A 13,169-nucleotide genomic window follows, 5' to 3' on the forward strand; every position below is an offset into this window, starting at 1 on the left:
TCCTCAGTTTCATCAGCTGTCCAGGTGGCTGGTCTCAGACGATCCCGCAGGTGACGAAGCCGGATGTGGAGGTCCTGGGCTGGCACGTGGTCTGCGGTTGTTTGGCCAGTTGGACATACGGACAAATTCTCTAAAACAACATTGGAGGCGGCTTATGGTAGAAAAATGAACATTCAATTATCTGGCAACAGCTCTGGTGGACATTCCTGCAGTCCGCATGCCAATTGCGTGCTCCCTCAAAACTTGAGACATCTGTGGCATTGTGTTGTGTGACAAAACTGCACATTTTAGAGTGGCCCTGTATTGTCCCCAGCACAAGCTGCACCAGTTTAATCAGCTTCTTGATATGACACACTTGTCAGGTGGATGGATTATCTTGGCAAAGGAAAAAATGCTCACTAACAGGGATGTAAACAAAATTTGTGCACAAAATGTGAGAGAAATAAGCTTTTTGTGTGTATGTAATTCTATATTTCTTTTCCCTCTAATCATAAATCAACCAAATAACTTTTCTATACATTTCCATGACATGTTCTTTTTCACATGGGGAATGTGTGAAACTCACTTTTCAGCCTGAAGTGTCCCCACTTGCGTGGAAGAATTGATAGCTTTACTGTAGTAAGACGCTTTGGGAGAGCGATCATGAGATCATGTGTTCTGTGTTATTAAAGGTCAGAGTTTATACTTGTATCACAGTCAAAACAAAATAAAACATTTTTTTATGTTAATCTTAAACGTTTGCACAACAAAGAGACGTTGCAGAGGTCCTGGATTTACTCAAATCAAATCGTATTTGTCACATGCGCCGAATACAACAGGTGTAAACCTTACAGTGAAATGCTTACTTACAAGCCCAAGGGACCACCAGACTGCTAATTAACCAATAATCTGATAAATCATATTTTACCAAAGGACACACAGAGTGACAGAGTATTTCGGATATCGAATGTAACAAATGAATGATTGTGTAGTTATGCCTTTCACTATGCTCTGTGTAATGAATTTCAGATACTCCCCAGCAATGATAAATATGAGGTTATTACCATGTCAAATATGGTACCTATGGAACCCCAAGGAAATTACATGAACATTGAAATAGGTTTTATTTCTGCACAAAGAAGGTACAGAAAGTTATGGATATAATTATTTATGAACAGAATCTTACTCAATGGCTGCGTTTAAACAGAATTCTAAATTTTAAAAAAATCCACAAAATGTTGATTATTTTGACCACTTAGATCAGCTCTGAAAAGAAATATCTGATGTGATTGGTCATAAGACCAATTAGTGGAAAATAGATTAGGGGCTTTGTAAAATGCAACCAACCACACCTTCTTTCACACATGGACTGAAGTGGGAATGACTGACCCGAAGCTCGACAAATCAGAGGTCAAGTACACTGACAGTTACCGCCTCCTCTGGAAGAACTATAAAATACTTTTGACTGACGTTCATTTGTCTTCAGAAAACTGTCTACGTCCCAACGGGAACAAGGTCCACGAGCGTTCTTCTATTATCAGTCAGCAAATCAAATCAAATCAAATTATTTATATAGCCTTTCGTACATCAGCTAATATCTCAAAGTGCTGTACAGAAACCCAGCCTAAAACCCCAAACAGCAAGCAATGCAGGTGTAGAAGCACGGTGGCTAGGGAAAAAAGCAGGCGGTTTTAGGCTGGCGGCAAATGTGATGAACAGCGTCTAGCATGAACAAAGACACAAATTCTCAGTCAAAAACATAAGTCGGAACACAGCCTCGCTATTCTCTCATGTGATTTCAGGTCCTCTGACTGGGAAAATGTCTTTCCGCAATGAGAACAGTGGTAGGTCTTCTCCTGTATCTTTGTGTGTTTTAATTCATGCTCTTTCAGGGTACCTAACTGGGTAAATCTCTTTTCACATTGGGAGCATTGGTAGGGCTTTTCTCCTGTGTGTATTCTCTCATGCGTTTTCAGGGCCCCTAACTGGTTAAAACTCTTTCCGCACTGGGAGCATTGGTAGGGCTTCTCACCAGTGTGTGTTCTCTTATGTTCTTTCAGGTGCCCTAGCTGGGTAAATCTCTTTCCACAGTCTGAGCAGTGGTAAGGCTTCACTCCAGAGTGTATTCTCTCATGTATTTTCCGGTCCCATAACCGGGTAAAACTCTTTCCACACTGGGAGCAGTGGTGTGGTCTTGCTGGTTTGGGTGTCTCTGGATCTGGTTCCCCCGAAGGACTCTTCCTGCTATCAGAGTGAGAGTCTGGTCTCTCTTCTGCCAAAGACAAAAAGAGTAATTGGTTAAACAGAGACATGAATAAAACCTCCACTTGATCAAACTGTATTCCGATGAGGTTTAATCCCCACTAGACTTTGGCGGTATACCATATACAGTGCCTTGCAAAAGTATTCATCCCCCTTGGCGTTTTTCCTATTTTGTTGCATTACAACCTGTAATTTAAATGGATATTTATTTGGATTTCATGTAATGGACATACACAAAATAGTTCAAATTGGTGAAGTGAAATGAAAAAAAGTATTTATTTCAAAAAATTATAAAAAAATCTAAAACGGATAAGTGTTGCGTGCATATATATTCACCCCCTTTGCTATGAAGCCACTAAATAAGATTTGGTGCAACCAACTACCTTTAGAAGTCACATAATTAGTTAAATAAAGTTCACATGTGTGCAATCTAAGTGTCACATGATATCAGTATATATATATATATACCTGTTCTGAAAAGCCCCAGAGTCTACAACACCACTAAGCAAGCGGCACCATGAAGACCAAGGAGCTCTCCAAACAGGTCAGGGACAAAGTTGTGAAGAAGTACAGATCAGGGTTGGGTTATAAAAAAATATCAGAAACTTTGAACATCCCACGGAGCACCATTAAATCCATTATTAAAAATGGAATGAATATGGCACCAGAACAAACCTGCCAAGAGAGGGCCGCCCATCAAAACTCACAGACCAGGCAAGGAGGGAATTAATCAGAGAGGCAACAAAGAGGCCAAAGATAACCCTGAAGGAGCTGCAAAGCTCCACAGCGGAGATTGGAATATCTGTCCATAGGACCACTTTAAGCCATACACTCCACAGAGCTGGGCTTTACGGAAGAGTGGGCAGAAAAAAATCCATTGCTTAAAGAATAAAATAAGCAAGCATGTTTGGTGTTCACCAAAAGGCATGTGGGAGACTCCTCAAACATATAGAAGAAAGTATTCTGGTCAGATGAGACAAAAATTTAGCTAAAGGGCCATCAAGGAAAACACTATGTCTGGCGCAAACCCAACACCTCTCATCACCCCGAGAACACCATCCCCACAGTGAAGCATGGGGGGAGGTGAATTTTGATTTTGGGGGGGTGAATAGTTATGCATGCTCAAGTTCTTAGCTTTTTTGTCTTATTTCTTGTTTGTTTCACAAGAAAAAATATTTTTCATCTTCAAAGTGGTATGCATGTTGTGTAAATCAAATGATACAAACCCCCCCAAAATCTATTTTAATTCCAGGTTGTAAGGCAACAAAATCAGAAAAATGCCAAGGGGGGTGAATACTTTCACAAACCACTGTACCAAGAGCGAGAGAGGCAGACAGAGAGCGAGGGAGGGGTTGTCCAGACTGTTTTAACAGAGTGAAAAGGAGAGAGAGAGGGGCAGACAGAGAGAAAGGGAGAGGCAGACAGAGAGAGAGGGAGGGGTTGTCCAGACTGTTTTAACAGAGAGAAAGGGAGAGAGAGAGAGGCAGACAGAGAGAGAGAAAGGGAGAGAGAGAGAGAGGGGTTGTTCAGACTGATTTAACAGAGTGAAAAGGAGAGAGAGAGAGGCAGACAGAGAGAAAGGGAGAGAGGGGGAGGGGCAGACAGAGAGAAAGGGAGAGAGAGAGAGAGGCAGACAGAGAGAAAGGGAGAGAGGGGGAGGGGCAGACAGAGAGAAAAAGAGAGAGGGGGAGGGGCAGACACAGAGAAAGGGAGAGGCAGACAGAGAGAAATGGAGAGAGGTTGTCTAGACTAAGACTGTTTTAACACTCTTGTTTTGACAACCAGACAACAGAAAGACTAAGAAAACAGCTATGAGCTGAACATAACAGTCAGTGGAAGAGAGGACAGTAACAGGAGACACTATGAGCTGAACATAACAGTCAGTGGAAGAGAGGACAGTAGCAGGAGACACTATGAGCTGAACATAACAGTCAGTGGAAGGGAGGGAGGACAGTAACAGGAGACACTATGAGCTGAACATAACAGTCAGTGGAAGAGAGGACAGTAACAGGAGACACTATGAGCTGAACATAACAGTCAGTGGAAGGGAGGACAGTAACAGGAGACACTATGAGCTGAACATAACAGTATGTCAGTGGAAGAGAGGACAGTAACTGGAGACACTATGAGCTGAACATAACAGTCAGTGGAAGAGAGGACAGTAACAGGAGACACTATGAGCTGAACATAACAGTCAGTGGAAGAGAGGACAGTAACAGGAGACACTATGAGCTGAACATAACAGTATGTCAGTGGAAGAGAGGACAGTAACAGGAGACACTATGAGCTGAACATAACAGTCAGTGGAAGAGAGGATAGTAACAGGAGACACTATGAGCTGAACATAACAGTATGTCAGTGGAAGAGAGGACAGTAACAGGAGACACTATGAGCTGAACATAACAGTCAGTGGAAGAGAGGACAGTAACTGGAGACACTATGAGCTGAACATAACAGTCAGTGGAAGAGAGGACAGTAACATGAGACACTATGAGCTGAACATAACAGTCACTGGAAGAGAGGACAGTAACAGGAGACACTATGAGCTGAACATAACAGTCAGTGGAAGGGAGGACAGTAACAGGAGACACTATGAGCTGAACATAACAGTCAGTGGAAGAGAGGACAGTAACAGGAGACACTATGAGCTGAACATAACAGTCAGTGGAAGAGAGGACAGTAACAGGAGACACTATGAGCTGAACATAACAGTCAGTGGAAGAGAGGACAGTAACAGGAGACACTATGAGCTGAACATAACAGTCAGTGGAAGAGAGGACAGTAACAGGAGACACTATGAGCTGAACATAACAGTCAGTGGAAGAGAGGACAGTAACAGGAGACACTATGAGCTGAACATAACAGTCAGTGGAAGAGAGGACAGTAACAGGAGACACTATGAGCTGAACATAACAGTATGTCAGTAGAAGAGAGGACAGTAACAGGAGACACTATGAGCTGAACATAACAGTATGTCAGTGGAAGAGAGGACAGTAACAGGAGACACTATGAGCTGAACATAACAGTATGTCAGTGGAAGAGAGGACAGTAACAGGAGACACTATGAGCTGAACATAACAGTATGTCAGTGGAAGAGAGGACAGTAACAGGAGACACTATGAGCTGAACATAACAGTCAGTGGAAGAGAGGACAGTAACAGGAGACACTATGAGCTGAACATAACAGTATGTCAGTAGAAGAGAGGACAGTAACAGGAGACACTATGAGCTGAACATAACAGTATGTCAGTAGAAGAGAGGACAGTAACAGGAGACACTATGAGCTGAACATAACAGTCAGTGGAAGAGAGGACAGTAACAGGAGACACTATGAGCTGAACATAACAGTATGTCAGTGGAAGAGAGGACAGTAACAGGAGACACTATGAGCTGAACATAACAGTATGTCAGTGGAAGAGAGGACAGTAACAGGAGACACTATGAGCTGAACATAACAGTCAGAGGAAGAGAGGACAGTAACAGGAGACACTATGAGCTGAACATAACAGTCAGTGGAAGAGAGGACAGTAACAGGAGACACTATGAGCTGAACATAACAGTCAGTGGAAGAGAGGACAGTAACAGGAGACACTATGAGCTGAACATAACAGTCAGTGGAAGAGAGGACAGTAACAGGAGACACTATGAGCTGAACATAACAGTCAGTGGAAGAGAGGACAGTAACAGGAGACACTATGAGCTGAACATAACAGTCAGTGGAAGAGAGGACAGTAACAGGAGACACTATGAGCTGAACATAACAGTCAGTGGAAGAGAGGACAGTAACAGGAGACACTATGAGCTGAACATAACAGTCAGTGGAAGAGAGGACAGTAACAGGAGACACTATGAGCTGAACATAACAGTCAGTGGAAGAGAGGACAGTAACAGGAGACACTATGAGCTGAACATAACAGTCAGTGGAAGAGAGGACAGTAACAGGAGACACTATGAGCTGAACATAACAGTCAGTGGAAGAGAGGACAGTAACAGGAGACACTATGAGCTGAACATAACAGTCAGTGGAAGAGAGGACAGTAACAGGAGACACTATGAGCTGAACATAACAGTATGTCAGTGGAAGAGAGGACAGTAACTGGAGACACTATGAGCTGAACATAACAGTCAGTGGAAGAGAGGACAGTAACAGGAGACACTATGAGCTGAACATAACAGTCAGTGGAAGAGAGGACAGTAACAGGAGACACTATGAGCTGAACATAACAGTATGTCAGTGGAAGAGAGGACAGTAACAGGAGACACTATGAGCTGAACATAACAGTCAGTGGAAGAGAGGATAGTAACAGGAGACACTATGAGCTGAACATAACAGTATGTCAGTGGAAGAGAGGACAGTAACAGGAGACACTATGAGCTGAACATAACAGTCAGTGGAAGAGAGGACAGTAACTGGAGACACTATGAGCTGAACATAACAGTCAGTGGAAGAGAGGACAGTAACATGAGACACTATGAGCTGAACATAACAGTCACTGGAAGAGAGGACAGTAACAGGAGACACTATGAGCTGAACATAACAGTCAGTGGAAGGGAGGACAGTAACAGGAGACACTATGAGCTGAACATAACAGTCAGTGGAAGAGAGGACAGTAACAGGAGACACTATGAGCTGAACATAACAGTCAGTGGAAGAGAGGACAGTAACAGGAGACACTATGAGCTGAACATAACAGTCAGTGGAAGAGAGGACAGTAACAGGAGACACTATGAGCTGAACATAACAGTCAGTGGAAGAGAGGACAGTAACAGGAGACACTATGAGCTGAACATAACAGTCAGTGGAAGAGAGGACAGTAACAGGAGACACTATGAGCTGAACATAACAGTCAGTGGAAGAGAGGACAGTAACAGGAGACACTATGAGCTGAACATAACAGTATGTCAGTAGAAGAGAGGACAGTAACAGGAGACACTATGAGCTGAACATAACAGTATGTCAGTGGAAGAGAGGACAGTAACAGGAGACACTATGAGCTGAACATAACAGTATGTCAGTGGAAGAGAGGACAGTAACAGGAGACACTATGAGCTGAACATAACAGTATGTCAGTGGAAGAGAGGACAGTAACAGGAGACACTATGAGCTGAACATAACAGTCAGTGGAAGAGAGGACAGTAACAGGAGACACTATGAGCTGAACATAACAGTATGTCAGTAGAAGAGAGGACAGTAACAGGAGACACTATGAGCTGAACATAACAGTATGTCAGTAGAAGAGAGGACAGTAACAGGAGACACTATGAGCTGAACATAACAGTCAGTGGAAGAGAGGACAGTAACAGGAGACACTATGAGCTGAACATAACAGTATGTCAGTGGAAGAGAGGACAGTAACAGGAGACACTATGAGCTGAACATAACAGTATGTCAGTGGAAGAGAGGACAGTAACAGGAGACACTATGAGCTGAACATAACAGTCAGAGGAAGAGAGGACAGTAACAGGAGACACTATGAGCTGAACATAACAGTCAGTGGAAGAGAGGACAGTAACAGGAGACACTATGAGCTGAACATAACAGTCAGTGGAAGAGAGGACAGTAACAGGAGACACTATGAGCTGAACATAACAGTCAGTGGAAGAGAGGACAGTAACAGGAGACACTATGAGCTGAACATAACAGTCAGTGGAAGAGAGGACAGTAACAGGAGACACTATGAGCTGAACATAACAGTCAGTGGAAGAGAGGACAGTAACAGGAGACACTATGAGCTGAACATAACAGTCAGTGGAAGAGAGGACAGTAACAGGAGACACTATGAGCTGAACATAACAGTCAGTGGAAGAGAGGACAGTAACAGGAGACACTATGAGCTGAACATAACAGTCAGTGGAAGAGAGGACAGTAACAGGAGACACTATGAGCTGAACATAACAGTCAGTGGAAGAGAGGACAGTAACAGGAGACACTATGAGCTGAACATAACAGTCAGTGGAAGAGAGGACAGTAACAGGAGACACTATGAGCTGAACATAACAGTCAGTGGAAGAGAGGACAGTAACAGGAGACACTATGAGCTGAACATAACAGTCAGTGGAAGAGAGGACAGTAGCAGGAGACACTATGAGCTGAACATAACAGTCAGTGGAAGAGAGGACAGTAACAGGAGACACTATGAGCTGAACATAACAGTCAGTGGAAGAGAGGACAGTAACAGGAGACACTATGAGCTGAACATAACAGTCAGTGGAAGGGAGGACAGTAACAGGAGACACTATGAGCTGAACATAACAGTCAGTGGAAGAGAGGACAGTAACAGGAGACACTATGAGCTGAACATAACAGTCAGTGGAAGAGAGGACAGTAACAGGAGACACTATGAGCTGAACATAACAGTCAGTGGAAGAGAGGACAGTAACAGGAGACACTGTGAGCTGAACATAACAGTCAGTGGAAGAGAGGACAGTAACAGGAGACACTATGAGCTGAACATAACAGTCAGTGGAAGGGAGGACAGTAACAGGAGACACTATGAGCTGAACATAACAGTCAGTGGAAGAGAGGACAGTAACAGGAGACACTATGAGCTGAACATAACAGTCAGTGGAAGAGAGGACAGTAACAGGAGACACTATGAGCTGAACATAACAGTATGTCAGTGGAAGAGAGGACAGTAGCAGGAGACACTATGAGCTGAACATAACAGTCAGTGGAAGAGAGGACAGTAACAGGAGACACTATGAGCTGAACATAACAGTATGTCAGTGGAAGAGAGGACAGTAACAGGAGACACTATGAGCTGAACATAACAGTATGTCAGTGGAAGAGAGGATAGTAACAGGAGACACTATGAGCTGAACATAACAGTATGTCAGTGGAAGAGAGGACAGTAACAGGAGACACTATGAGCTGAACATAACAGTATGTCAGTGGAAGAGAGGACAGTAGCAGGAGACACTATGAGCTGAACATAACAGTCAGTGGAAGGGAGGACAGTAACAGGAGACACTATGAGCTGAACATAACAGTATGTCAGTGGAAGAGAGGACAGTAGCAGGAGACACTATGAGCTGAACATAACAGTCAGTGGAAGAGAGGACAGTAACAGGAGACACTATGAGCTGAACATAACAGTCAGTGGAAGGGAGGACAGTAACAGGAGACACTATGAGCTGAACATAACAGTCAGTGGAAGAGAGGACAGTAACAGGAGACACTATGAGCTGAACATAACAGTCAGTGGAAGGGAGGACAGTAACAGGAGACACTATGAGCTGAACATAAGTCAGTGGAAGAGAGGACAGTAACAGGAGACACTATGAGCTGAACATAACAGTCAGTGGAAGAGAGGACAGTAACAGGAGACACTATGAGCTGAACATAACAGTCAGTGGAAGAGAGGACAGTAGCAGGAGACACTATGAGCTGAACATAACAGTCAGTGGAAGGGAGGACAGTAACAGGAGACACTATGAGCTGAACATAACAGTCAGTGGAAGAGAGGACAGTAACAGGAGACACTATGAGCTGAACATAACAGTCAGTGGAAGAGAGGACAGTAACAGGAGACACTATGAGCACTTTCCATGTGGTTGATACCGCTCCATTGACTCCATTCCAGCCATCGTCCTCCCATCAGCAGCCTCCACTGCTGTACAGTCATTTTGAATTTGTGAAATTATTTTTGATGTGATATGAAAGAAGAGAGATTCAGGTTTCCAGAACCGTACCGCAACTGGAATCGATTTACAACTGGAATCGATTTACAACTGGAATCGAATTACAACTGGAATCGATTTACAACTGGAATCGATTTACAACTGGAATCGATTTACAACTGGAATCTAAATAAATACTGGAGTACTTGGCTGTGTTGGCTTCCAGAGCCAATCCCCCTTCAAACAGAACATGTTAGGTCCTTGGCCTAAGGAGTAACGTTGGACTCCTATAGTCCAATACCAGGCTACTCCTATAGTCCAATACCAGGCTACTCCTATAGTCCAATACCAGGCTACGAGGGAAGCATTTGATCCGTTGTTAACCTTTTGTTGGTGCACCCCCAGTCTTTATAGCTTCAACAATTCCTACAGTACTGAACAACATATTCAAGTGCAGAACTTCAGTATAATGCCCCTTAAAAAAACACATTAGTTCAACAACTACATAGTTTGTGTCCCTGTTTTTAAGACAGTACTCACTGGTGTTAATCAGATCTCCAGTCTCCCCCTCCTCTTCATCATCATCCCCCTCATCTTTCACTCTCAAAGCTTCTTCCTCCTCTTTCACACCAAAAACATCCTCTTCTTCCTTCACTAAAACATCCTCTTTCAACCTGAAACCTTCTTCCTCCTCTTTCACTGTGACAGTCATGTCCTTCTCCTCCTCTTTCACCCTGAAACCTTCTTCCTCCTCTTTCACTGTGACAGTCATGTCCTTCTCCTCCTCTTTCACCCTGAAACCTTCTTCCTCCTCTTTCACTGTGACAGTCATGTACTTCTCCTCCTCTTTCACTGTGACAGTCATGTCCTTCTCCTCCTCTTTCACCCTGAAACCTTCTTCCTCTCCTTTCACTGTGACAGACATCTCCTCCTTCACTCTAAAAACGGAGTCCTCTTCTATCTCCACTTCTGTCGTTGTAACATACATCTCCTCCTTCACTCTAAAAACGGAGTCCTCTTCTATCTCCACTTCTGTCATTGTCACATACATCTCCTCCTTCACTCTAAAAACGGAGTCCTCTTCTATCTCCACTTCTGTCATTGTCACATACATCTCCTCCTTCACTCTAAAAACGGAGTCCTCTTCTATCTCCACTTCTGTCATTGTCGCATACATCGCCTCATTTACTCCAGAACCTTCTTCTACCGTGACATTATCATCTTCTTCTTTCAATGTGATAGCCTTCTCCTCCTCTTCTTTCAGTCCGAACGCTTCTTTTTCCTCCTCTTCCTCTATCACGACAATGTTCAGGCCATGCGCTTCTTCTTTAGCAGGGTGGGAGTCATTTAGTGAGTTCATGTCCTGAGATGTTAGCTAATTCGCATTATCGACTAGCCTAGTGCTCGGCTATTTTAACCAGCTAGCTGACTAACAGCGTCAGTACGAAATGGAGTAACTTTATACGCAGACAGCGTGTTTAAAACACTGATGTCTATACACACGTAATGGTCCAACGCGCTCCAATGTTTTGGTTTTATGTTGCTAGGGAGCTACGGATGTGGTTGAATCATTAACCGTATTGTTGTTATCCGGTCCCGTCCACTGGATTATACGTCACGCCTGAAGCTTCACTTGAAAGACGCACACCGCCATCTGCTGACTGGAAAGTGTAACGCAGTTTAGGAAAAGTATTCACGACATTGTTTAATCTGGCAAATAATGTCACAAGTCATTTCAAAACAACTTTTCTCTTCTTACAGAGCTGTAAGAAGTAAGTTAAGAGAACACACGATAGAGTCCAGTCAGTGTGTGGGTAGAGTCTAGTCTAGTGAGTGTGTGGGTAGAGTCTAGTCTAGTCAGTGTGTTGGTAGAGTCTAGTCTAGTGAGTGTGTGGCTAGAGTCTAGTGAGTGTGTTGGTAGAGTCCAGTCAGTGTGTGGGTAGTCTAGTCAGTGAATGTGTGGGTAGAGTCTAGTCAGTGTGTGGGTAGAGTCCAGTCAGTGTGTGGGTAGAGTCTAGTCAGTGTGTGGGTAGAGTCTAGTCAGTGTGTGGGTAGAGTCTAGTCAGTGTGTGGGTAGAGTCTAGTCTAGTCAGTGTGTGGGTAGAGTCTAGTCAGTGTGTGGGTAGAGTCTAGTCAGTGTGTGGGTAGAGTCTAGTCAGTGTGTGGGTAGAGTCTAGTCAGTGTGTGGGTAGAGTCTAGTCAGTGTGTGGGTAGAGTCTAGTCAGTGTGTGGGTAGAGTCTAGTCTAGTCAGTGTGTTGGTAGAGTCTAGTCTAGTGAGTGTGTGGGTAGAGTCTAGTCTAGTGAGTGTGTGGGTAGAGTTTAGTCTAGTCAGTGTGTGGGTAGAGTCTAGTCTAGTCAGTGTGTGGGTAGAGTCTAGTCTAGTCAGTGTGTGGGTAGAGTCTAGTCTAGTCAGTGTGTGGGTAGAGTCTAGTCTAGTGAGTGTGTGGCTAGAGTCTAGTGAGTGTGTTGGTAGAGTCCAGTCAGTGTGTGGGTAGAGTTTAGTCAGTGAATGTGTGGGTAGAGTCTAGTCAGTGTGTGGGTAGAGTCTAGTGAGTGTGTGGGTAGAGTCTAGTGAGTGTGTGGGTAGAGACTAGTCAGTGTGTGGGTAGAGTTTAGTCAGTGAATGTGTGGGTAGAGTCTAGTCAGTGTGTGGGTAGAGTCTAGTGAGTGTGTGGGTAGAGTCTAGTGAGTGTGTGGGTAGAGTCTAGTCTAGTCAGTGTGTGGGTAGAGACTAGTCAGTATGCGGGTAGAGTCCAGTCAGTGTGTGGGTAGAGTTTAGTCAGTGTGTGGGTAGACTCTAGTCAGTGTGCGGGTAGAGTCTAGTCTAGTCAGTGTGTGGGTAGAGCCTAGTCTAGTCAGTGTGTGGGTAGAGTCTAGTCTAGTCAGTGTGTGGGTAGAGTCTAGTCTAGTCAGAGTGAGTGTAGAGTCTAGTCTAGTCAGTGTGTGGGTAGAGTCTAGTAAGTGTGTGGGTAGAGTCTTATGGGTTGGGGGGGTAGAAGCTGTTCAGAAGCCTTTTGATCCCATACTTGGTACTCCAGTACTGCTTGCTGTGCTTTAACAGAGAGAACGGTCTATGACTTGGCGTAGCTGGAGTCTTCGACAATTTTGAGGGCCTTTCTTGGACACCGCCTGGAGGTCCTGGATGGGAGTTCGGCCCCAGTGATTAACTCTCTGTAGCGCTTTTGCGGTTGAATGCTGAGCAGTTGCTTTACCAGGCGGTGATGCAGCCAGTCAAGATGCTCTCAATGGTGCAGGTGTAGAACCTTTTGAGGATCTGATGGACCCATGCCAAGTCTTTTCAGCCTCC

At 44.2% G+C, this 13,169-nt stretch overlaps 1 protein-coding gene across 1 annotated transcript; it reads right to left on the reverse strand.

Annotated features, from left to right (window-relative positions):
• Positions 1-947: 947 nt before the first annotated feature.
• On the reverse strand, positions 948-10,615 carry LOC120036253 (zinc finger protein 3-like). The gene is made up of 2 exons (XM_038982733.1): positions 10,402-10,615; positions 948-2,251 (listed from the first exon to the last, which is right to left on the reverse strand). Exons 1-2 carry the CDS (start codon positions 10,571-10,573, stop codon positions 1,731-1,733), a joined length of 693 nt encoding a protein of 230 aa, XP_038838661.1. The 5' UTR covers positions 10,574-10,615; the 3' UTR covers positions 948-1,730.
• Positions 10,616-13,169: the final 2,554 nt, after the last annotated feature.

Source organism: Salvelinus namaycush, unplaced genomic scaffold (assembly GCF_016432855.1).
Source record: "Salvelinus namaycush isolate Seneca unplaced genomic scaffold, SaNama_1.0 Scaffold127, whole genome shotgun sequence".
Taxonomy (NCBI): Eukaryota; Metazoa; Chordata; class Actinopteri; order Salmoniformes; family Salmonidae; genus Salvelinus; species Salvelinus namaycush.

Coding starts and splice junctions, on each gene's coding strand:
- LOC120036253 (XM_038982733.1), bottom strand. CDS start 10,573: ATGACTGTCACAGTGAAAGAGGAGGAAGAAGGTTTCAGGTTGAAAGAG. Junction 2,252..10,401: donor TGGAGATCTGATTAACACCA/GTGAGTACTGTC, acceptor TGTCTTTGGCAG/AAGAGAGACCAGACTCTCAC.